Source organism: Aspergillus pseudonomiae (assembly GCF_009193645.1).
Source record: "Aspergillus pseudonomiae strain CBS 119388 unplaced genomic scaffold BDV37scaffold_30, whole genome shotgun sequence".
NCBI classification, from domain to species: Eukaryota; Fungi; Ascomycota; class Eurotiomycetes; order Eurotiales; family Aspergillaceae; genus Aspergillus; species Aspergillus pseudonomiae.
The window spans coordinates 287,571-309,224 of NW_022476022.1; the positions used below are offsets into that span (position 1 = coordinate 287,571).

The following is a 21,654-nucleotide window of genomic DNA, read 5'->3' on the forward strand; positions in this document are numbered from 1 at the left end:
TTTGGGTGGGCACACACGAGCTTTAAGTCTTCAACATTGTGAGGGTACTTGATAGACACGAGGGAGAAAGTACGGAGGATATTCTCCTGAGCGTGCTCACTTGTCCAAACAAGATATTTGTCCGTACTATCGAAACTTTAAAAGCAGTGTTGTAACAGTCAAGTTGCTGTTACCACATTCTCGGGCATCGACTGCTCCACAGTGACATGCCTAGGACTGTGAAGATATATATTGAACTAGCGATAGCAGATATTCAGGGACCAGAGGCGCTGTACAATCTGATCCATCTCTCAGTATACTTAACAGGGTACGAGCGATGTAAGACTACCGGGAATGGCCCCCTTCATGATATAGGATGTACAGGATATATCCAATGGCTAACCCGAAGGTGAATACTTCAGTTTGCAATTTTCAGCTCAGACGAAAATTCACAAATCGTCCGAAAATTTCCGGTGGACCGAGAAAGGGTCTCAGTCTAGGAGTTATTGCTCGTTCGCCATCGCCCTGACAATGCTGTTCTGCTGTCTGGAGTGAGAACGCTCCGTGGAGGCAAGCCCCTCTCATGGCTGATAGGGCCAGTTATAACTTATAACTTATAATAGGCTTCCTCCCCTATTTGTGGTTGATGTAAATTTTCAAACTGTCCTTAAAATATAACCACAAGTCACTATGGTCGGGGAAAAAAAAAGGTTGGATGCAGAGGCGTCCCCAGAACGTGGACGTTTTCGATCGCTAGGATGAGGGCTTGTGGCGGTGCACACAACAAACAACCAAAACACTGTGAGGGCAACCGCTTTGGTTGTGGTTTGTCTTTGTTTGTCTGAGCGGGGGCGTTGTGGTGGCTTACATAAGGGATTGTTTTGACAGTTGTGGCGTTCGCCTGAGGCAACAAGCGTTGTCGTGTCAACGGCCGGCGCTAGACTGCTCTGGGGCCATCACAACATAACAGCGGCCACTAAGCGTGCATCGCATTTCCTTAAACGGTCTCATCGGCCTCGAGCTCTTCTCTCGTGCGGCAGTTCACCACCTTTTTCTCCTCTTCAGCTCCATCCTTCCCCTCTCTCTTACCCCCCTTCAAGAGCTCCTTTAAAGGTCTCCTCGATTCCCTGCTCCTACTCAGGTCGCATTGCCGGTATCCTTATTCTATCCGCGACCCCCCCGTGGATTATCAGTATTCTTGTCTATTAAGAGTGGCAACGGTTCGGATCATGATTGTTTAGCTTGGGTCACTTGTTTGGATTTATCTACTCTGTTGATCAGGTTACAACTATCTTGCAATTGCAGGACAAGTCTCTCCCAGAGACGCCCCTACTTGCTGCTTGCCTTAGCCCCCTATCGATTGTTTATTGTCCATATTACTGTTAGCCATTTGTTTTGGTGACGCATTGCTGCATTCAAAATGGCCGGAAACAGTGGTGATTACGGCCAGATCATTGAGTATATCCAAGGTAAGTGCGATTGCATCTGTTGATTCCATTTGGAGCGACTTTCTGCACTGATCAAAACATCCGGTGCTGGATATCAAAAGCCACATGCTAACTGCCTGGCAAAACAGATCGTCTTTACTTGGCTTCCTATGACGACGCACCGGATGCGAGAACTCCATTCCCATATCCTTCCGAGCAACCTAAGTCTCCAAGCAAGCGCTCCGCGAGAGCTCAGCCGAACACCCCCAGTAGGAAGAGGCGAAGCCCCGTGTATTTCACGGTCGATGATACCTTGCTTTACAACTCTTTCCATGCAGACTTCGGCCCGCTCCACATAGGTCACCTGTACCGGTTTGCGGTTCATTTCCATGAGATCCTGGGCGACCCGGCCAACAGTGATCGCCCAGTGGTGTTCTACTCGAAGCCTGACGCCCGGAGTCGTGCCAATGCAGCATGTCTTGTTGCTTGCTACATGGTCCTCATTCAATCATGGCCGCCTCATTTGGCCTTGGCTCCGATTGCGCAGGCTGATCCTCCGTATATGCCATTCCGAGATGCCGGGTACAGTCAGGCAGATTTCACTCTGACCATTCAAGATGTGGTTTATGGAGTATGGAAAGCAAAGGAGCAGTCACTGTGTGGCTTGAGGGAGTTTAGTCTTGAAGAGTATGTTTCATTTGACTGCCATATAAGAAACTTGTTGACCAGGCACTAGGTATGAGAAATACGAACGTGTCGATATGGGTGACTTCAACTGGATAACACCTGACTTCTTGGCCTTTGCTTCGCCGCAGCACGAACCGATTGCCCCGATTTCTCCTAATACCCCTGAATATGCCGCATTACCCTCTACAATCTCCCAAGTCCATGCATCCAAATTACCTCTTCCTTTCAAAAATGTGTTGGCCCACTTCGCGTCACGAGACATTGGACTAGTTGTGCGATTGAATTCTGAATTGTACTCGCCTTCATACTTTACGGCCTTGGGCATTACTCACATCGACATGATCTTTGAAGACGGCACTTGCCCTTCTCTACCATTGGTCCGACGATTCATCAAAATGGCCCATGACATGATTACGGTCAAGAAGAAGGGAATTGCTGTGCACTGCAAAGCTGGCCTTGGCCGGACGGGCTGTTTGATTGGCGCATATCTTATTTACCGATACGGATTTACTGCCAATGAGATTATTGCATTCATGAGGTTCATGCGCCCTGGCATGGTGGTTGGCCCACAACAACACTGGCTGCATTTGAACCAAGGTGCATTCCGTGAATGGTGGTTCGAGGACAGCATGAAGGAGAAGCTGGCACAAATGCAGGCAGCTCCGGTCACACCCGGCCGTCCATCCACCAAGCAGCGTGCGAACAACGGCCCTGTCGCTACTCCTCCAAATAACGGTCACTCAAAGCGCGCCGCATTGGGTGAAATCGATCACAATGAGGCTGCTGGAGCACAGCACGACGAGAATCTCCCGGCGCCAACACCCGGCCAGCCTAGGAAATCGCACAGGAAAGACTCCCGTCACCACCCATACGCCCGCACGACATCTGGCAGCCTGGTAGTTGACAAGGAGGCGAAAACCAGAGAACACTCAGCGCACAGAAGCCAGCGTCTTAGCAGTGATAGCAGCGAGAGTGAAGAGGAGATTCAACTTCGCATGCTTGCGAAGCGTTCGTCGAAGTCACCAGTGGCATCCCCAAGCCCGCGGTCCGTTAGCTACTCGGCAACATTGACCACGAGCTACACATTGAATGATGGCATTCATGAGGATAGGGAAAACTGGGGTGACGCTGCATATGCCGCACCGAAGACCCCATTGAGCTCTAAGACTGGGGTATCCGTTGCCAAGGTCCGCACCAGCCCTCGCCGTGTTACGGACAGCCGGAGCGAGACCAGAGGCGTCCGCAAGACTAGTGGCCGAATCGGCAGTGCCGGCAGCCCAACTCGCGTGAAATAAGTCCCACTGCAGTCTTTTCTCTCTTCCTTATTCCTTCAAGATATCCTTCTTATGTTACATTTTATTTGACTCATCTTACTTTGAGTCCAGTGGATTACTTCTGCTGGGCTATAATAGTGCATATTGCATGTGCCTCCTACTACCCTTTCGTATATCCATTATTCTTCACTTGTCCATGCGTTTCAGGTCTTTGATGATCAATGACTTGTGGGTGTCTTCTTGGTTTTTCCTGGTTTAAAATCGATGGGTCTGGTTATGTGTGTTACGGCGTCCGGGGGTATTCTGATGTTGGAGGATTTAGAAGTTGGTATTGATGTGGAATTTTGTGGCTAGCACCAGTGCCTATACACTTGCATCGTTCTTTCGCAAGCGTGGACAGCAGTATTTTGCCTGATTGCATTGTGTGTCTCTGTATGTATACGACCAACGTCGGCATGACAAATTCAGTTGATGACGATCCCAACCACCGAGAACTAGTAGTGTAAAATACATAGTAGCTGTGTTGCCATGATAAAACATATGACTAGGCCTTATCACAGGCTATACTTTGAATTGAGGCACCACTACCTCGGATGCTAAAGCAACCTCGTTCTTCTAGCTCAAAGGTCGTATAGATGGATCTTAGAGACTAGTACAGGATAAAAGGTGCCGCGTATGACGTCCGACTTAGATTCATACCCTCCCACACACAAAGTGCTACGCTACCTCCTGTGCCTCCAAATGCGCCACTATCAAATTCAAATATTCCCGTGCACGGGGCGTGGAATCCTCAATACCTGGAACCTTAGCAGCATCGTCCCAAAGCCGCAATGCAACCATCTCATCACGCAGCGGATCCTGGTCAAAAGCAGCAAGCTCTGCTCCCTTGAATGGACCCCCCTGAAATTCGAGCGATTTCTTCGAAGCCGATGATAGCGAATCATAGTACGAGTCATTGACCGCCGTGAGGTATCTGCCCCGTGAGTATTAGTTCCCAACGCATACAAAACATATAGAGAAGCCCTAAAATGACAACCCGAGAACGGAGAGAGAATACCTCTTCGCCGCAACATGACTCTCAACTAGTTGACACACACTCGGGTTAAATCCCAGAGAGTGCAGAAACTCAGATCCGATTCGCTCATGGCCGACGCGACCGACGTTTTCGGCGCTGTTCTTCAAATTCATTCGCACTTCTTTGGTTGATTCGAGGGGGATGATTTGGCCGATGTCGTGGAGGAGAGCTGCGATTATGAGCTCGCTTCGTGCGCCTGGTACCGTGGAATGTTAGTTAATTGATTAGTTGGCTTTTGTTGGTGATTTATCTACTACTGACCATGTTTCTGTGCATTGTGAGCTGCTTGGAGACAGTGTTCTAGTTGGCTGATTGATTCGCCTATGTAGTCGCCTTGGCCGTGTTGCTCAAGCGATGTAACTAGGTATTCGGCTTTTTCTTTGGGCGATTGGGTGGCCATTTTTGAGGGGTTTGGGACGGAAATATCTGTTCTGAGGAGTTGAGGGTAAAGGTTGAAGAAGGTCGGGAGGATTGAGAGAAAGAGGGGATGATAGCGTTAAATAGTCCAAAATGACAAAATGTTAACCCCACGTGTGGCATTGATTTGAAAATGGGCACTACTCGTACTAGACATTCCTTTCTCTGGTTTAATTGGTTTTTGCCAGGGAATGGCGTTGAAAATTAGACTGCTATTCTCTTATATCACTTATGGTGGGAGGATGCAGAATCTATCCTATCAATTCCATGTCTCTATTACCTTCATGCAAGAATGCTATCCTCACTAGTTTGCCCCCTGGCCTTATAGACTTCAAGATTATTTACACTGGTACCACCCCAACTATATTGTACTCCCCAAGTACGGAGTGTATTTCACAATTGTCTACGCTACCGGTTGTGGTTGGCCTTCAATAGTCAGCATGGGAGAACCATACCCATACCGAAGTCGTCCCTCTTCGTAGTTCTCTCCTTCCTTCCGCATGTGAGTAGCGGGCCAAAGCTTTCTTCGGTCTTCGTAATATGAGTCGTGGAGATCGCCTTCCGCCTTGCAATTGTATGTGGCATAGATCGCACGGCGGTCTTTAGAGCTTGTATTAGCACCACTGCGGTGGGCGAGATAGGATCCGAACACCATAATGTCGCCTGGCCTGAGTTAATAGATGTCTCAATCTGCCATATGGGTAGTATTGGTCGCACTAACCTGGGCGAAGGCAGCAAGGAGTCCACTTTTGGCTTTCGACCCAAGCAGGGTCAATACAGCGATCTTCTCCCAGTTTGATCTCTGTACGATGACTGCCGTCTACAACATCCAAGCCCCCGTTTTCGGGGGTCATATCGTCCACCGCCGCAAGGACAGTCAAATGCTTGATGTTCTTGACATGGGTATAGGCGTTGGCATCGATGTGAGGAGAAAAGCCACCTGAGTGGGGTGGGTTAACGATTAGCCTTAGATGCCAAAGAAGCCCTGAGAACTGCGTAAGACTGGACGCTTACCGCTGCCGGCGAGTTTGTAGTTGATCTTTTCTTTGAAAAGTAGCATAGGCTCGGTCGCCAGCTGTTCAAGGACGCTCAACATGCGCTGGCCCCGAAGGAAGCTGTTAAAGCCAGTATGGGTATTGGCGTAGTTCTCTGTACGGCAGAGGACCCGCTTGCCTTGTGCATTTACCTCCTATACTCTTATATCAGCTCTGTGCTTAATACTTTGTTATTCTCTTAAATCAGTAGCTCACCTCGTATGGCATGTATGATGCATCTGGAGTGCGGGGCAGGTCATGGACTTCCTGAGTCCATTGCTGGAGAAGCTTGGTTTCTGGAGCGTTGAAGAAGCCCTGAATAACCAAGTAGCCCTTCTCGTTATAGGATTGAATTTGATCCTCAGTCAAAGGGAAGTGGCTGTTCTCCATGGTGCAAGTAGGTCAAGTAAGCTCTTGGGGGGACAATTATTTTTTTTTTTCGTCGGATAGAAGAGAGGCACATGATCTATTCCCTGAAAGCGACTGGGATCACCGACTAAATAAGTGCTGCAGCAGGCCATCTCCTATTGAGCAGTCGACTAATGCCGGGTCTAAAATCGGTATCGTGACACATCGTAGGGGAATGGTTTAGGGGAGGAGAGCGGGGAATGTTGCAGCGCTGGGAGTCGAGATTGCGTACAGATGGAGAGATCATCGTTGAGTCTCAGGGAACTGTTACATTGTATGACTACGATTACGGGCCAGTGATAACACTTCGAAGTGTCCATGTGCCTCGAACGACAGGACGACAGTTGGAGATGGGGCCTTCGCTTAGAGATTAGTGTCGCGGTAGTTTCCGACATCTCGGGGGACCCTACCGTCTCCACTCACAAGGTACAGAGGCACGTGTCCCTCTGGTCGTCCTACAACATGTCAATCTCGACGGACTATCTCCGGAGCTGCATAGCTAGACTTCTCAGTATGTACCGCGACCGGTGGAAACTCAATCGATGTCTGTCAAGCTCACGACAATATGCATGCCCGTGCAATATCTTACCCCCATGATTGGCCAACGGGAGAGCATTTCCATTCCGATCTTGCGATCCTTCCTCTCCATCAATGTCGAAGTTATATAGAAGATTGTTCGACGTGGGCTAAAATGACTGGGAAAAAATCATTTGTGTTCTTTTGTTGTCGTCGTCCTCTTGTATTTACGGCACCAGAACAGCCTCGCTGCTATCAATTCCAACCATGGCCTCGGTAGAAAGTTCTCCGGCCGATTCTTCGATGATCAAGGATGCCGATGTCACAGTGAGCAAGTGGACAGGCTTACAAGGACAGGAGAACACAATCGAGAGCAGGGAGGATGTCGAAGCTGGTCAATCCAGCAAAAGTTCCGGGGTTCTGAATGTGATCATCTCGGGTCTGGCTCTTTTCAGTGATGGATACAATGCCCAGATTAGTAAGTACACCAACAATCCCGGATCAAAAACAATATACTGATCGACGCTATCCTTTTGAATCTTGTAGTTGGATATATGGAACCCTTATTCTCGGTCTTGTGTGTACCCCGCCATACAAGCTGTGCAAGCCATACAAGCTATACAAGCTTTGCAGCCAAGATCTCTCCCGCTGACTAGTTTCTTGGTGCATGGTAGATACAAAGATGGCATGTCTCCGACAATCAAAGGTCGACTATCGAACTCGTTTCTTATAGGAGAAATCTTTGGCATGCTCTTCTTTGGTGTTCTCATTGATCGAATGGGACGAAGGACGGGTGTGGTAGCGGCCACTGCGTTCTTAGTTCTGGGTATTGCATTGGCAGCAGCTGCGCACGGGAAATCCGAGCTTGGGTATGTGCCCCTTTTTCCATTCCTCCTAGCATGCCAAAGCCACTGCTTACAGGTATCTAGAATGTTCTGGATGATGATCATTGCCCGTGGTGTTGCTGGCTTTGGAGCCGGCGGCGAGTATCCCGTTTGCGCAACGAGTGCAACGGAGGCAGCAGACGAGACAACGAAGCTTCGGAAAAACCGAGGCTTCTTGGTAGCCTCAACCACTGATTTTGCCGTGGACCTGGTATGCAGCAAGGGTAGTTATAGGCCAAAGGAAGTACTGACACATGAACATAGGGCTTTGTCTCCGCTGGTATCGTGGCACTTATTGTTCTCGCCTGCTATGGTCAAGAGACTAGAGCTGGTGTATGGCGTATATCCTTTGGCATTGGATTTGTGGTACGTCACTTTGATATGTTTATTCTTCTACTATAAATACTCATATGATTATTATAGCTTCCCCTTTTCATCTGCTTCTTCCGGATTCGCATGATCAATTCGACTCAGTACCAGAAGCACAGCATCAAATCTAGGTATCCGTATGGGCTTATTCTCAAAAGATATTGGAAGCCGATGCTCGGAACCTGTGAGTTACCAAATCATTCGTCTATCTCTTCAAGTGCTGACTGTGTAGCCCTGGCGTGGTTCTGCTACGACTTTGTCACCTACCCGTTCGGAATCTTCTCATCCACCATTATCCAGCAATTGATGACGGACAATTCAACTGTCCAGAACATCGGTTATGGAGTGAGTGTCCTATCTGTAACATTTCCATTGAACTAGTAACTAAAGATCATGGCCTTCTAGACAGTGATCAACTGCTTCTATCTTCCTGGGTGCCTTCTTGGAGGGTATCTCATGGACAAAATTGGTCGCAAGCAAAACATGACTCTTGGTTTCATGCTCTGGTCCATCTGGGGCTTCATCCTTGGTGGTGCGCTTCACCCCATCCAAAGCGTGTTCCCGCTGTTCGTGGTGATGTACGGCATTTTCATGGCCTTGGGCGAAATGGGCCCCGGTGTATCTACGTTTCTCTGTGCTGCGGAGTCCTTTCCAACTCCTCTCCGTGGTCACTTTCTGGGATTCGCTGCCGCCGTGGGCAAGGCTGGTGCTTCTATTGGAACGGAAGTGTTTACTCCCATTCAGAACTCGTTCGATACCACGGCAAAGGGCCAACAAGCCGTGTTCTTGATTGCTTCTGCCTTTACAGTGGTCGGAGGTCTCATTGCATGGTTCTTGATTCCGGATATGTCTCGCGAGTTGGAGGATGAGGATGCCAGGTTCAAGGCATACTTAGAGGAGAACGGATACGACGTGAGCCACTATGGCGACGCGCTGCAGGTGGATAGGAAGAGTGGTCATTAATAGTATAATGTATAAAAGCCATTAGATTAGCATTCGAATACAGCGTTTGACTTCCTCACAGCGGGGGTAGTACGTTTAGAGTGATACTCTGATTCTAGCTTTTAGGGCAGATGCTGGAGGCCCCTGGTCTAACTATTTCCAGTTAGATTAGGTTAAGCTTCCTTGATCGGATGCCACCTCGGACTTCAACATGAATCAAACCCGAACTCACGGAGGATCCGTCTCATTAGAAGAACAGCCGAAAGAACAACAGGCGCATGAAGATACCGCGCAATTAATCGCGTTGGTGTCTCGTGGATGGTTTTCGGTGGGAATATTTAATGGCGGAGCGACCGACGAGAGGCCCCGCAGTCCGCCGCAATGGCACACTCCAGTCTTGCGAACCTTGTCGCAAGGCCAAGCTGCGGTGCGACCATGCAAGACCTGTCTGTGGTAGATGTACCACGAAAAAGATCACGGCCAAATGTTTCTACCATCCTGCACCAATGACAAAGGGAGTGGCCTCAAATCGGACCAGTCCGATCCACGCGTCGAGGGGCCTGACAAATCAACCGAGATCAAAGTAAGGACTCCCGCTTCCAGATTTAATTCGAAACTTAAGAGAACCACCAAGTGAAAATTGACTCTTTTTTTTTGGCAGTATCTCAAGCCCATCATTGGCAATGGAAAGTACTCGACTCGGCGCAAACTTAGAGCCAACCCCCGAGCTTCCTGGCTATCTCGGGGCGACTAGTTACTCGGCTATTCTTGCGGAGCATCGCAGTAATCTTCCGTTCGAAATAGATCATAGAACAGTGACCGGTACTCCGGCTAGGGCTGTCGACCCAGACCGTCTAAGGGCTGGTCTAGAGCTATTGAAACTCATTTATGACTTTCCGATCTATGATGTTTTGGTCCGGAAGCTCTACTCCAAGAAATCAATCGTTGTAGTTCCGATTGCTATTATTGACGCAATTATAGAGTCTATCCGGAGTACCTTTGACAGTCTGGACATTAGAAGCGACATTGAAGCCCAGTTGCAGGCTTTGGTCTATCAGATATCTCATAATACTTCAAGGCCGCTAACCACACATCGCTCGATGACTGCCCAGGAGTATTGCGCCTCATTTACTGGTAAGAACCTTCGATGGGAGTCTCTTGGGATAGTTCTGACTATCTCTGGGATATCCTTGATGTCTACGTCGGACAATGACCCGGACCTTGTTCAGGCAGCGCCTAGCAGTGAAGCTCGCGAGAGACTGCGCGCTCAGATCGTGGAGGCAAGCAGCATCTGTCTCAACTTCTGTGACCAGGCATCTTCAATCAACGAATTACTAGGCTTTGCTCAGTATAACGATGTCATGTTGAAAACTCAACATTTTGGCGACACGAGTATGCCCATCTCTTGTCTAATCGACGCATCGCACACTAACGAGGGGATTAGGCTATCAAGCTTGGCGCCGACTGGGCGACTTGTCAGCTACAGTGTATGCTGCTGGCTTTCATCAGGAAAGCTCGCAGGCTGATGATTGCCCATTCTTCCTCCGACAGTGGAGAAAGATATGTTTCGCCTCTGCCTTTTATGCGGATAAGGCGATAGCCACCTTCGTCGGGCGACCGCCATTTATCAACTATCGATACTGCTCGCTGACGCCTCCCATGGACTTGCATGAGGATGTTCTAGTGGCAGGGGGTGAAGATCTCACTAATGCCATTTCCAGCTTGAATATGGAAGGTTGGAACACCCAACGGCAAAATTACAGAGTGAGCATGATACGTCTTCGGTTCCTCTTTTCTGTGTATAGGGATCAAGCTCTCGAGGTAGCATTGGGAACAGGTGATGATTGGGATTTAGTCCAAAAGTCCAAGTGAGGAACCCCATGTGAATTTGGCACGGCGAAGTCATTGTCCGCTAATCGCGCATAGCCAAATCATTGAGAAAGCGCGAGCCACATTGGAAGCAGCACCACCTTTCATTCGATACGACATTCATGGGCAGAGCGAGGATGCGGAATCATACGCTTTATCTTTTCCCAGTCTCCACATGTACCTCGATTATCTCTACACAATTTTCCTCCTCCAGAGGGTTCTGGTGAAACGCACGAATGCAGGGCAAGAGGCGTTGATCCACACGTCGCGAGAGGCCCTTTCGATCGTTATCAGGATAGGCTCCGAATGCGAGCCGTCTATGGACTTGAATAGACACTATTCCTGGCTGGTATGTTGTGATCGCCCAAATCACAAAATCCTCTCTGAGATGCTCACATCATATCGTAGATATTGTACTACGGGGTGCCCAGTGCCAGTGTTCTGATCCTTGAACTTCTTCACCAAACCCAGGAAATCGGCCCGCACTCTGTCATGTTGCCTCGCGCGGAAATCATTCGCAATCTAAGTGTATTTCTATCATGTCTGTCGTGGGTTCCGCGTCCAACCTTTGGTAACTATCAGACCTGCAAGGAAGCGGAGAAGAAACTGTCCCATATTCTCGACCAAATCATTGACCCGCAGCCTATCCAACGAGAGGTCTTCAACGACGTGACCTCTGGTCTGGACAGCTTCTTGGATTTGTACAATCCCAGTAACTGGGACTTCAACACTGATTTCCTGTCTTCCACCGACAGCTTTGGCCTCGCAAGGAATTAGTTGGACTCGGAGCGCATTCGCTAGGGTATCATTTCAGTATCCGTAATTAAAGAAAGGTCGCAACTACCTGAGACCATTGTATAGCAATCTCGGCAACGAGACAATGCGGCGAGCAAAGAGCAAGAAAAGACAACAACCATCCGATCAACAGCGAGCCAACCTAAAACACATCGGCCAACCCGAAACGCCCTAGAAGAAGAACAAGCAAAGCATAGCACGAGCATCAACAGACATCAATCATACCATCCATACAAAGTCATTACTAGGATGTGTTTCCTGAAAATAGTACGCTCTGTGACAGAGCGGACAGTTGAAATGATCCTGCAGATACCATTTCTCCAGACATTCCTTGTGAAAGACGTGCAGGCATTTCAGCTCCCGAATCTCCTGGGACGGCAAAACCGATTCAAGGCAAACAACGCTGTAACGAGTCGGATGGGTTAGCTGGCTGGCTTTGACAATGCGTCCGCATACAAGAAAATGTCGGCCGAAGCGGCAGCGACGACAAACTGGTAGCGCGACTTACCACACAAATTGACCGTCGACTCCCTCGGAAGGTAACAAGGGCCCTTTCGATTTCGAGCGCCATTCCTCTAGAGTCCGAGCCGGAGACACGGCATCCAATTTGCGCAGCTTGTCGCTCGATCCCTTTTTCTTGCTTTTCGAGCAGGGGCGCTGTTCGCGACGGTTCACAAAGATGGTAAATCTAGAATCGCTGCGATGAGTTTGGGTCACGTAGAATCGAATGCCAAAAGACACAAGGACAACCCAGAGACCGATAAAACAAAGAATGAAATCAAAATTGAAATCAAAACACACTAGAAGCACATTTAAAAAAACAAGAGAGAGCCGAAAAGATGCAAAACCACTCAATACTCACAGCAAACACATGATAATTAGAGTTACAACACCCAGTCCGACTCCGAGAACAATTGCCATATGGGTATTACGAGCGAGGGAAGTTTTGTCCGACGACACCCCCATGTTCCATAACCCTGGGACAGCGGGTAGTCGCCGGGGGAACAACGTACAGAGTTTCTGGCGCTGGGGGGAAAAGGAGCTGAGGTGAAATATGGGCGAGAACCGTTCAAAATTCCACAACCGTCCTTCGGTCACTCCCGCATCCGTAGGAAAGATAGGTGGGCAGTGCGTCGTTGATAAATTCAAGAGTCGATCGCTGCGGTGGGGTTTCACGCCGTTGTACTGTGGAGAAGTTTTGACGCCGAAAGACAAAAAAAAAAAAAAGCTATCAGACCATCATTCCAGTCAGCAGATCTCGACAGGAGACGAAGTGCGTGAGCTGTTTGTTCGTGTGGAGATAATCGATAATAACAACAACAACAACAACAACAATCACAACAAACCAAGAGATAAAGCAGAAAAGTGAGAATCCCAAAAGGAACAGGAAGAAAACCAATAACTCAGGGCGACCCGAGATCATAAAAGAAGGTTATTTTAGAATATGTTTCATACTTTATGTACGGAGGGTACGGAGGAGACCGATTGAATGGCGCGCAAGAGGGCTGTGTAGAAAAGGCAACTAACAACTAGTAGTACCTAGCTCGCCTTGCATTCCAAGGGAGTGTCGTGCACTGGCCGTTTTGCCCCAGACTTTCCTGGTTAGTGTTTTTTTGATTTGGTTGTTAATTCCCTTGGCGCTTATCGACAAGGGGATCTCCGTGAATCTTGTGAGCACTGACGAGTGGGTGCGTGGGAAAAGGCGGGCGGTGGTCAGGCCATTCATTCATCAAGTCATGCCATCATTACTGACCCTTACTTCTAGGTACTGGATACTCTGTATGGGTATTTACCTGATGTATCCATACATTAGGTGGATGTCAGTTGGAGACTGTGCCCTAACTCACCCCTTCAGGTCGTCCATCTTCAACGGTCGCAGGTTTGACAGCCTTTTCTTTGAAGAAGAGAAGAGCGATCCTGGGGATTCCTTTCATCTCCCATTCCTTCGATGATCGCCCCCCCTTGTTTGTCACTTGAGCTCCCATGCATCTTGGGGTAATTTAATCGAGCTCGGGGACCAATCAGGGCTGGCGCAAGGCATCAAAAACGCGGGATTGCCAATTGAAGTAAAGTTCCGCTAAGGCCGCAGTGTGCTGAAAGAGGAATACGGCCCACCTTGCTGCGGTATTTACTCTACTCTCTCCTCGTCCTCGGCTTGGAGCTTGCATTCCAAGGTCAGGTGGTAAAGCTGAGGGTGTTGAACGATGTGGATTCTACTACACTATCAAAATAGGTGGAGATGAAAAGATGTGCCACGACGACATCACGCATGGTCTACCTTCATTGGATCTGCACACTCAAAACCCGACATCATGCTGTGGAAAAGTAAAGTACATCATACTTTATTATCCGTATGCTCCACATTCGCATACGAGACTCCAGTTTCCTCCGCTTTATTGGGGTCGGCTTCGTCGGCTTCGGCGGCTTTCATTTCCACATTCTCCGGCAATGTCCCCAACGCCCGTCCACCGAACAGGAGATCGATCTCTTCCAGGGATTTCTGCTTGGTCTCCTTGAAGAAGAAAAACACTGTCGGGATAGTGATACAGACATCTAGTGGTGATAAAGAATGTGAGTAACTGTTCCCGCTTCTCTGTCCGCGATACTTTATCAGAAAAGCGAACACTTACTGAACAAAATGAAGACCAGGTAGAACCTCCAGTGAATCTTGCCGAAAGCAATCGGCGAAACTTGGTTCCAGATCGTGCTCACCACCCAGTTGCCAAGACTGGTTGCGACAGCGTTTCCTCGACCGCGGATCTGCATCGGCATGACTTCGGCCATGTAGACCCTGCAGAGAATTGTTGTTTAGTCCGGCTGTCCCCAAATCTTTCCCAAAGCAGTGGGGGTGACCATATCGTTTGAAAGATAAGAGATGAAACGTACCAGGCGCATGATCCATAAGAGAAGGAGAAAATCACAGTGATGCAGAAAATGAAAAACACGCCGGCGATGCTGTAACCCGTCCGGGACCCGTCTTCGTTGACCGACGTCAGGGCGGCTTCGCAGATCAGGACGATGGTGACAGCGATCGAGCCGAACAGCATGGGCTTTCGCCGCCCCACTTTGTCGAGCAGGAAAACAATGAAAATGAGGTTACAAACTGGACCAACGCAGTTGTAGATACCAGCGACGAGGATGTTGCGGCTTCCGGTGATGCCGAGGGAATTGTATAGGATGGTTTGGTAGTAGCCGATCACGTTGACAGCGGTCATTTGCGCGAAGGCCTGGACGGCGATCCCATGACTATCGTAGTGCGAACAACTATTATCAGTAACGGCCATCTTGCAGGGGGAGGGTTCAGGTATGAGTCTGTTTCACATACAGCAACCGAGTCCGCCATTGGGGAACCTGGAACATGACAAGCCAGCCCGACACCGTTACAGCCTTCTCGGCTTCGATGGTCGTTCGGATTTCATTGAATTCTGTCTGAATCCATTCGTCGTTTGTGCCGTCATAGTGTAATTTCCGCAGAATCTTCATTCCCTCTTCGTAGCGTTCCTTTTCGACCAAGTATCGAGGGGATTCCGGCATGAAGAACATTCCTACCGCCAGAAGTACGCAAGGAACCGCCTGGAATGCCAGCGGAAACCGCCATTGGAACTCGCTGGTTTCTGGAGCATGAAGCGATCCAAACCCGACCCATCTATCGAAGCATGCAAGTTAGACCTCCACCCAGGAACAAGGACACTACGAGTGAAATGCGCAAGGGAAACATACGTGCTGACGATAAAACCAATCCCGATCATTTGCTGTGACAAGCCGATGATAAAGCCTCGGCTTCGAGGATGAGCGCATTCGGCCTGATAAACTGGAACCGACATCGACAAGAGACCGACAGCCCACCCCGCCAGAATACGGCCAACAAGCATCATGGCCAAGTTCTGGGCAGCGGTCTGAAGGATAGCGCCAACCAGACAGATGAAGGCACCCATTTGAATGGTGAATTTACGGCCGAAGCGATCCATCGTCAGTCCTCCCTGGAGGGCGCCGAAGGCAGCTACGGGTTGACTAGTCAGCGTTTCCTTCTTACTCTCTCCGAAGGCATGTTGCTTGTAGGGAATCCAAGGTAGATATTCACACCTCCACCAGAAAATGTGCTATTAATTGCCCCGATGATGGGGGAAGTCTGGACGGTGTTGAAAAAGGCAAGGAAGTTCTTCGATTCGATCACATCGGTCATAACACCGCTGTCATATCCGAAGAGGAACGACCCTGTGGCCGCAAAGGCAGCCAGGCCGATAGTAAAGCCGCGACCCATGTTGATGACGCTGGAGCAGTAGCAATATCACCTTTGGCAGGCGATGAGCCGATCAGTTCAGGCCAGGGAATGAGGGGCGAGGCAGGGAAAGGACAAGCCAGATATCGGAGGAGTAAAGATGAGGCCGGCGGGGCAGAGAGAGAGAGAGACGGCATTGTCTTAATATATCAAAACAAGTATTTAGCCCGTCTCGTAAGCGAGGCTTGTCTGTTTTAAGGATCAAGTCTAAGGGAGAGTCTGGACATGGAGACACAACCTGATGCAGTGACTGGCGGGTAAACATAGCGAATAGACGGCGTGGAGAAAATCCGGGGACGACCCGCCGGACACTAAAAACCACGCCATCTCTCCCATGGGTCTCGCGATTGGGCCGATGCCCATCGCGACTATTCCTTTTCCTCTGTTGTCAGATTCCAACATACGAAGTCTAAATGAGGCCAAGGCTGCATATATTACTTGGATTTAGCCAGGGCCGGTTAAAAGGGATTATTCCACGTATCGTTGATCGACCGACCAGGGTAGCGTCCAAGCGTCCCGCAGGGTGCAGCCTCTTTGTACCGTGATGAAAACGAATCAACTCTGCGGCCTTGACTGCCAAGTCGGCCCGGTCTGGCCGGCAAAGACATGCATGACCCAGAACTCTTGGACGCCTTGGACTACCAATGTTTTTTCGGCATCTAGCGGTTCTGTCTAGACACGTGGTAGGGATATGAGCGACATGGAAGTCTTACAGCAGCAAATGATCATGGCGAAGTAACTAGGGCCAATGTTGTCCAGGTTCATTCGTCCATGGAACGAGATAACGATTGAGTAGCCAATTGTGAGTCTCTGAGGGCTATTCCACATCACATGACACATCTTCATAGGAACAATTTCAGCCCAGTTCTCAGGAAGAGACTTCATTTGGTTTCGTATGAGTAGAAGGGGTTGGGCCTAAGTTCCCCGTGGGAATCGGCCGGCCATTTAAAGCAAGAACTGAGGTACAGCTTGAGCCTCAGTAGTCATGTCATAAAGGGTCTTGTATAGCAGGTCATCACGTGCACCATGGGACTTGTCCATATATGTACTTGGCCTTCTTCGATGGCGGCCTCTAAACCTGTTCATAGGGCAAGAGATCGAGTTCTCGTTGTCCCAGGGGATCCGTCAGGTCTCACATACATCCCACACGTCGCTTGATTCGTATGTGTTGCCCAGTGGTAAGGGGCAGTATAAGGCTTAGTATTCTCAGCTCCAAAGGACTGCAGTACCCATCTACCTGAGGAAGTAAAACTAGAAAACATATACTGACTTCAGGTACCACCCTAAGCCCAAACCCTTTCATGGAACTACGCCTGGTTGGATCTCTGTCTCAACTAAATACCATTCTGGTTTCTCTCTTTCCTGTGAACGCATCATCTAATAAGGAGAAGAATTGTGTGGAAGCAGTAAAGTAGGGCATAGATCTGCACATGGTTTGTAACCATTAATAAGCTCGGCCATTTCCCAACCCCGAATTAGTCATGCTCTTCATATCCCAAATAGGAAACCAGCCCTAATACAGGTACCAGGTCTACTAGTAATTAAATCGATCGATGAATTTCCAATTCCTTTGCACACCATAGCATACAGCCACATATCCTAGTGTGACAGTATATCCGAACCCCTACTATGCCCCAGGCCAACGCTGCCCTCCCCGCCGGGTCCCTCATTCTCGTGACTGGTGCAAATGGCTTCATAGCCTCCCATATCGTTGATCAATTTCTCCAACGTGGGTACAGAGTACGCGGAACAGTTCGATCCAGGAAACCTTGGCTAGATGACTACTTTACCACCAGGCACGGCGCCGGTCAATTTGAGTCAGCTCTGCTACCCGATCTGAGGAACGTGGATGTGCTGGATAGATTATTGGATGGAGTTGCAGGTGTCGTGCATGTGGTATCATCACTCCCTCGAGGCTGAAGTCTATCAGTGCTGAATGAACACCAGGCATCCGATGTCTCCATGAGTCCTGACCCAGAAATTATAACCAAATCCGTCGCCTCAACCTTGAGTGTTCTTGAAGTGGCAGAGAGGCACGATAGCGTGACTCAAGTCGTTCTGACTTCTTCAGCTTTTGCCGCTTCATTCCTACAGCCTGGTCAGCCTGGTGTTAATATCGACTCCAGTAAGTTGTGGATAATCTAACACGACAATAGAGTCTCATGTCTCTAGGTACATGGAATGACGGTGCCGTAAAAAGCGCACGGGACCCCAGTGTTCCTGAAGCCCAGAAACCAATCCTCGTGTACGCTGCGTCCAAGACAGAATCAGAACGAGAGGCCTGGAAGTGGGTTAAGCAGAACAACCCTGGCTTTGATTTTAACACCGTCCTTCCGGCAATGGTCGTAAGTTTAGCCCAAGCCCTATTACACTTTTGATTGACTTACGGCTTCTATAGTTTGGCAAAATACTGCATCCCGAGATAGGCGGCTCCACCATGGCTCTCGTCCGTAACCTCTTAGCTGGGAACCGGGCTGGTATCGACGGTGTTCCACCACGTGAGTTGGGTTTTATCTTCCATTTGAAGCATTGGCTGAGCACAGGATCCTAGAATGGTTCGTCGACGTCGAAGACACAGCCCGTCTACACGTTGCCGCTCTTCTTGATGGAAGGGTGAAATCAGAACGTCTTTTCGCTTTCGCAACTCCGTATACCTGGACGGATATCGTGGATATTCTGCGCAAGGCCTTTCCCTTGAATAGTAGTATTCCTCAAGCCCCGGAGAATGAGGGGCGGGATTTCATTCAGGTTGGTCCTTCTGTCAGGGCAGAGAGTCTGATTAAGGAGTTCTGGGGCCGTGATGGATGGACAAGCTTGAGAGAAAGTATCCTTGGCGGAACTGGGGACCTTGAAGGGTTTAAGGGGTAGTGGTATTGTGCTTGCTCATATGGGCAATGTGCACAGCGTTGCATTCCTGCTTAATGTTTGGTGTGGAGTATATATCGTCAACAGGAGAAGCCATGTAGTAAGTACTAGATTCTAAAATCATAGAACGAAAAGACTTAATAGATCGAGTAACTCTCTAGCTTTTGTTTTGTTTTGTTCTATTCATTTATTTTAGGTTTTTTTTTTTTTTTTTTTTTTTTTTTTTTTTTTTTTTTTTTTTTTTTTTTTTTTTTTTTTTTCTCCCCGGGCTTATCTGATTATCTGATGATTGATGATCAGCCAAGTGCTCTGCCAAGTGCTCCGCCACCTCCGTCGCTATTTGCCGAGCAAAAATTCTCTGTTCCAAGAAAAAAGAAAAAAAATTAAACTGACTTAAATTTCAGATACTATATTACGCTAGCGTGATCCTTTTGAGCAGTGTTGAGAGCTACCATGGAATGTTCCGATCCCGGGCCGACCAAACCTAGTCCGAGCTGTTAGGTACGCTATGATGTAGTACAAATCAGTATATCCACCCGATTCTCATTTTTTTTGGTTTGTTCCTGCTCATCATCCAACTTCATCCACACCTAATCATACCACACAATGGCATGGCTGAGTCGTTCCGACACTATGCCACAGGGTTCTCCCCCATCATCCCCTGCACTTTCAAGCTCTCATCAGTCCATACGCCCGAGAAGACCCAGTCTGGAGCCCGAGGGCGAGATCCTGTCTACCCGCGGTCAACGTTTAGCCAGTCTCATTCGCAGACGTTCTTTCACCCAGAGCCCTGAACCCTGGGAGGATAGCTTTCGGCATGATGAGCTGCCACCATGGGAACGGGCAAAGAAGTTAATTGGGGATGTCAAGTCCGTCTATAATTGGTATGTCATTGGCCATGGTCCATGAACATGTCTGCTTTTGTAGGCGGTGCTTGGAGGGACAGGATAGCTAATGGAAATACGGTCTCTAGGCAATTGTACTATAGAAACCCCGACTCGTTGAAAGGAATGGGGAAAAAGCTGTGGGTAACTCCTTTCTCTCAATTGAGACCACTAACCTAACATCCGCAGACGTGAATACTATGAGCGGAACAATGATCTCATCGCACAATACGTATACATTGACCGGCTACTTGACTCATCATTGCCGCATCGCCTCATCGGCGATTATCACCAAGGTCACGATGTCATACCGGAGATCAACTCCGAGAATTCTGGAAACGGCCACGTACCTGACAACAGCCTGTTTGCTGCTGCCGAAGGCAACGGAGAGCCACAACAAAAGCAAGACCGAATCAAACGGACGCCGCGCAACCTCTATCGGATCCCAGATGAGAGCACGCCACTTTTACCTCAGGACGGAAATGAAAGTGCCCCGTCCCTATCAGATGGCGGGCCGAAAGACGACTTCGTGGATAGCGGAGCCCGTATTGTCACCATTGCCATCTACGTGAACTTCATCGCCAATGTGGTCTTGCTAGCTGCGAAAATAGTCGTCATGTCCATGACAAACTCCCTGTCAGTTCTGGCCAGTTTGGTGGACGGCGCATTGGACTTCCTGAGCACTGCCATTGTCTGGGTGACGACGACCCTCATTCAGAAGGATGACCGCTATCAATACCCTATCAGCAGGCGCCGATTGGAGCCCCTGAGCGTGTTGGTCTTCGCCGTCGTGATGATGACCTCCTTTGTCCAGGTGGCTATCACGTCCTTCACTCGGCTGATGTCCAACGATACAACCCTAGTCAACTTAACGATCCCTTCGATTGCGGTGATGGCTAGCACCGTAGTAGTGAAACTTGCATGCTGGTTCTGGTGTCGGCTAATCAAAAACTCGAGTGTCCAGGCCCTGGCACAAGACGCTGAAACGGACGTCGTGTTCAACTTGTTCAGTATTCTCTTCCCTCTGAGTACGTGCAACCCCTTTACCAATCTCCCCCCAAGGATAGTAGAAAAACGAACTAAACCTTGCTCCTCCAGTCGGCTCCTTCACCAAACTATGGTGGGTCGATCCGCTAGGCGGTCTCCTCCTTTCAGTGTACATCATCTGGAACTGGGGCGGCACGGCAGGCGAGCACATTCGCCATCTCACAGGAGCGGCTGCATCTCCCATCGACCAGAGCGTCCTACTTTACATGACCATGCGGTTCTCGAAAGCCATCCTCAAGATCCAGAACCTGAGGGCATATTATGCCGGCGACCTCTTGAACGTCGAAGTAGACATCATCCTGGAAGGGAAGACCCGGCTGCGCGACGCCCACGACATCGGCGAGAGTCTGCAGTACATGATCGAGAGTGTGCCGACGGTCGACCGCGCCTTCGTGCACATGGATTATGATCCGTGGAACATCCCCACCCACCTGAACCAGCAGGCTCATTAGTTCACCATAGAAAACAGACTATAATACTTAGTAGTAATTCATAGAAGAAGACTTGCTGTGTATTCAATATTTACATAGTTAACATACATCGAAGCTGAGTCATCCCCACCATTAAGCCCCACGTGACTTCGCGTCCAGCGCGTCCAACGCGGGTAGTAATCCGATCTCAAATTTCCTGACGGTATGTAAGTAACTTGCGAAAGAACCCCAGAAAAAAAAAAAAAAAAAAAAGACCAGAAGCGGTGTTGCTGTAACGTAGCACAGTGACATTGGGCTTCCCAAACCAGCCGCACATGACACTATCAGTCCGACGTCAACCATGGAAGGGCAATTGAGAGCTTTAAATATCTGTTTCGGGATTGGCTCTGGCGGCTACTCCTTGCTTAGAGGCCCTCGCATCTGGGGAATATCCGAATACCCGCTTGGGTTAGTGAGAGAGAGTCATTCATCC

The 21,654-nt window shown here is 49.1% G+C and overlaps 10 protein-coding genes across 10 annotated transcripts; 5 read left to right on the plus strand and 5 right to left on the minus strand.

The window, feature by feature from the left end:
• The first annotated feature begins 1,294 nt into the window (after positions 1–1,294).
• On the plus strand, positions 1,295–3,559 carry cdcA (phosphoprotein phosphatase CDC14). The gene is made up of 3 exons (XM_032078436.1): positions 1,295–1,448; positions 1,556–2,093; positions 2,143–3,559. The coding sequence occupies exons 1-3, from the start codon at positions 1,400–1,402 to the stop codon at positions 3,386–3,388; spliced, it is 1,833 nt and encodes a 610-aa protein (XP_031941836.1). The 5' UTR covers positions 1,295–1,399; the 3' UTR covers positions 3,389–3,559.
• A 525-nt stretch (positions 3,560–4,084) lies between these two features.
• BDV37DRAFT_282811 (HD domain-containing protein) lies at positions 4,085–4,842 on the minus strand (the record flags this gene model as incomplete). The annotated part of the gene is made up of 3 exons (XM_032087133.1): positions 4,085–4,340; positions 4,425–4,638; positions 4,704–4,842. 3 exons carry the CDS (start codon positions 4,840–4,842, stop codon positions 4,085–4,087), a joined length of 609 nt encoding a protein of 202 aa, XP_031941837.1.
• Positions 4,843–4,898: 56 nt separating this feature from the next.
• BDV37DRAFT_293953 (phytanoyl-CoA dioxygenase family protein) lies at positions 4,899–6,283 on the minus strand (the record flags this gene model as incomplete). Its single annotated transcript, XM_032089536.1, has 4 exons — positions 4,899–5,522; positions 5,581–5,844; positions 5,874–6,048; positions 6,110–6,283. 4 exons carry the CDS (start codon positions 6,281–6,283, stop codon positions 5,263–5,265), a joined length of 873 nt encoding a protein of 290 aa, XP_031941838.1. The 3' UTR covers positions 4,899–5,262.
• An 801-nt stretch (positions 6,284–7,084) lies between these two features.
• BDV37DRAFT_271381 (major facilitator superfamily domain-containing protein) lies at positions 7,085–9,033 on the plus strand (the record flags this gene model as incomplete). Its single annotated transcript, XM_032084711.1, has 6 exons — positions 7,085–7,295; positions 7,443–7,686; positions 7,747–7,912; positions 7,966–8,067; positions 8,125–8,415; positions 8,476–9,033. 6 exons carry the CDS (start codon positions 7,085–7,087, stop codon positions 9,031–9,033), a joined length of 1,572 nt encoding a protein of 523 aa, XP_031941839.1.
• A 662-nt stretch (positions 9,034–9,695) lies between these two features.
• On the plus strand, positions 9,696–11,658 carry BDV37DRAFT_282814 (putative C6 transcription factor; the record flags this gene model as incomplete). Its single annotated transcript, XM_032087134.1, has 4 exons — positions 9,696–10,404; positions 10,457–10,880; positions 10,939–11,230; positions 11,290–11,658. 4 exons carry the CDS (start codon positions 9,696–9,698, stop codon positions 11,656–11,658), a joined length of 1,794 nt encoding a protein of 597 aa, XP_031941840.1.
• A 118-nt stretch (positions 11,659–11,776) lies between these two features.
• On the minus strand, positions 11,777–12,774 carry BDV37DRAFT_114408 (putative RING finger domain protein). The gene is made up of 3 exons (XM_032078437.1): positions 12,539–12,774; positions 12,185–12,364; positions 11,777–12,079 (listed from the first exon to the last, which is right to left on the minus strand). The coding sequence occupies exons 1-3, from the start codon at positions 12,640–12,642 to the stop codon at positions 11,896–11,898; spliced, it is 468 nt and encodes a 155-aa protein (XP_031941841.1). The 5' UTR covers positions 12,643–12,774; the 3' UTR covers positions 11,777–11,895.
• Positions 12,775–12,818: 44 nt separating this feature from the next.
• On the minus strand, positions 12,819–13,101 carry BDV37DRAFT_247569 (uncharacterized protein; the record flags this gene model as incomplete). The annotated part of the gene is made up of 1 exon (XM_032081884.1): positions 12,819–13,101. A coding segment is annotated over one exon (194 nt), but the record flags the coding sequence as incomplete, so codon positions are not given.
• A 674-nt stretch (positions 13,102–13,775) lies between these two features.
• On the minus strand, positions 13,776–15,937 carry BDV37DRAFT_293957 (sugar porter family MFS transporter; the record flags this gene model as incomplete). Its single annotated transcript, XM_032089537.1, has 6 exons — positions 13,776–14,229; positions 14,307–14,467; positions 14,563–14,922; positions 15,002–15,322; positions 15,397–15,676; positions 15,760–15,937. 6 exons carry the CDS (start codon positions 15,935–15,937, stop codon positions 14,012–14,014), a joined length of 1,518 nt encoding a protein of 505 aa, XP_031941843.1. The 3' UTR covers positions 13,776–14,011.
• Positions 15,938–17,584: 1,647 nt separating this feature from the next.
• Positions 17,585–18,953, plus strand: BDV37DRAFT_293959 (uncharacterized protein; the record flags this gene model as incomplete). Its single annotated transcript, XM_032089538.1, has 5 exons — positions 17,585–17,851; positions 17,903–18,080; positions 18,128–18,300; positions 18,354–18,453; positions 18,507–18,953. The coding sequence occupies 5 exons, from the start codon at positions 17,585–17,587 to the stop codon at positions 18,821–18,823; spliced, it is 1,035 nt and encodes a 344-aa protein (XP_031941844.1). The 3' UTR covers positions 18,824–18,953.
• Positions 18,954–19,227: 274 nt separating this feature from the next.
• On the plus strand, positions 19,228–21,335 carry BDV37DRAFT_247572 (cation diffusion facilitator family transporter). Its single transcript, XM_032081885.1, has 5 exons — positions 19,228–19,704; positions 19,794–19,844; positions 19,894–20,732; positions 20,803–21,221; positions 21,291–21,335. Exons 1-4 carry the CDS (start codon positions 19,427–19,429, stop codon positions 21,201–21,203), a joined length of 1,569 nt encoding a protein of 522 aa, XP_031941845.1. The 5' UTR covers positions 19,228–19,426; the 3' UTR covers positions 21,204–21,221; positions 21,291–21,335.
• Positions 21,336–21,654: the final 319 nt, after the last annotated feature.

Bases quoted from the DNA above. Each gene is read 5' to 3' on its own strand.
- cdcA (XM_032078436.1), top strand. From the start codon at position 1,400: ATGGCCGGAAACAGTGGTGATTACGGCCAGATCATTGAGTATATCCAA. The intron at 1,449-1,555 runs GTAAGTGCGATT...CTGGCAAAACAG, and splicing joins GATCATTGAGTATATCCAAG to ATCGTCTTTACTTGGCTTCC. The intron at 2,094-2,142 runs GTATGTTTCATT...ACCAGGCACTAG, and splicing joins AGGGAGTTTAGTCTTGAAGA to GTATGAGAAATACGAACGTG.
- BDV37DRAFT_114408 (XM_032078437.1), bottom strand. From the start codon at position 12,642: ATGGGGGTGTCGTCGGACAAAACTTCCCTCGCTCGTAATACCCATATG. The intron at 12,365-12,538 runs GTGAGTATTGAG...CAGCGATTCTAG, and splicing joins CTAATTATCATGTGTTTGCT to ATTTACCATCTTTGTGAACC. The intron at 12,080-12,184 runs GTAAGTCGCGCT...GACTCGTTACAG, and splicing joins GTCGACGGTCAATTTGTGTG to CGTTGTTTGCCTTGAATCGG.
- BDV37DRAFT_247572 (XM_032081885.1), top strand. From the start codon at position 19,427: ATGGCATGGCTGAGTCGTTCCGACACTATGCCACAGGGTTCTCCCCCA. The intron at 19,705-19,793 runs GTATGTCATTGG...TACGGTCTCTAG, and splicing joins GTCAAGTCCGTCTATAATTG to GCAATTGTACTATAGAAACC. The intron at 19,845-19,893 runs GTGGGTAACTCC...TAACATCCGCAG, and splicing joins AAAGGAATGGGGAAAAAGCT to ACGTGAATACTATGAGCGGA.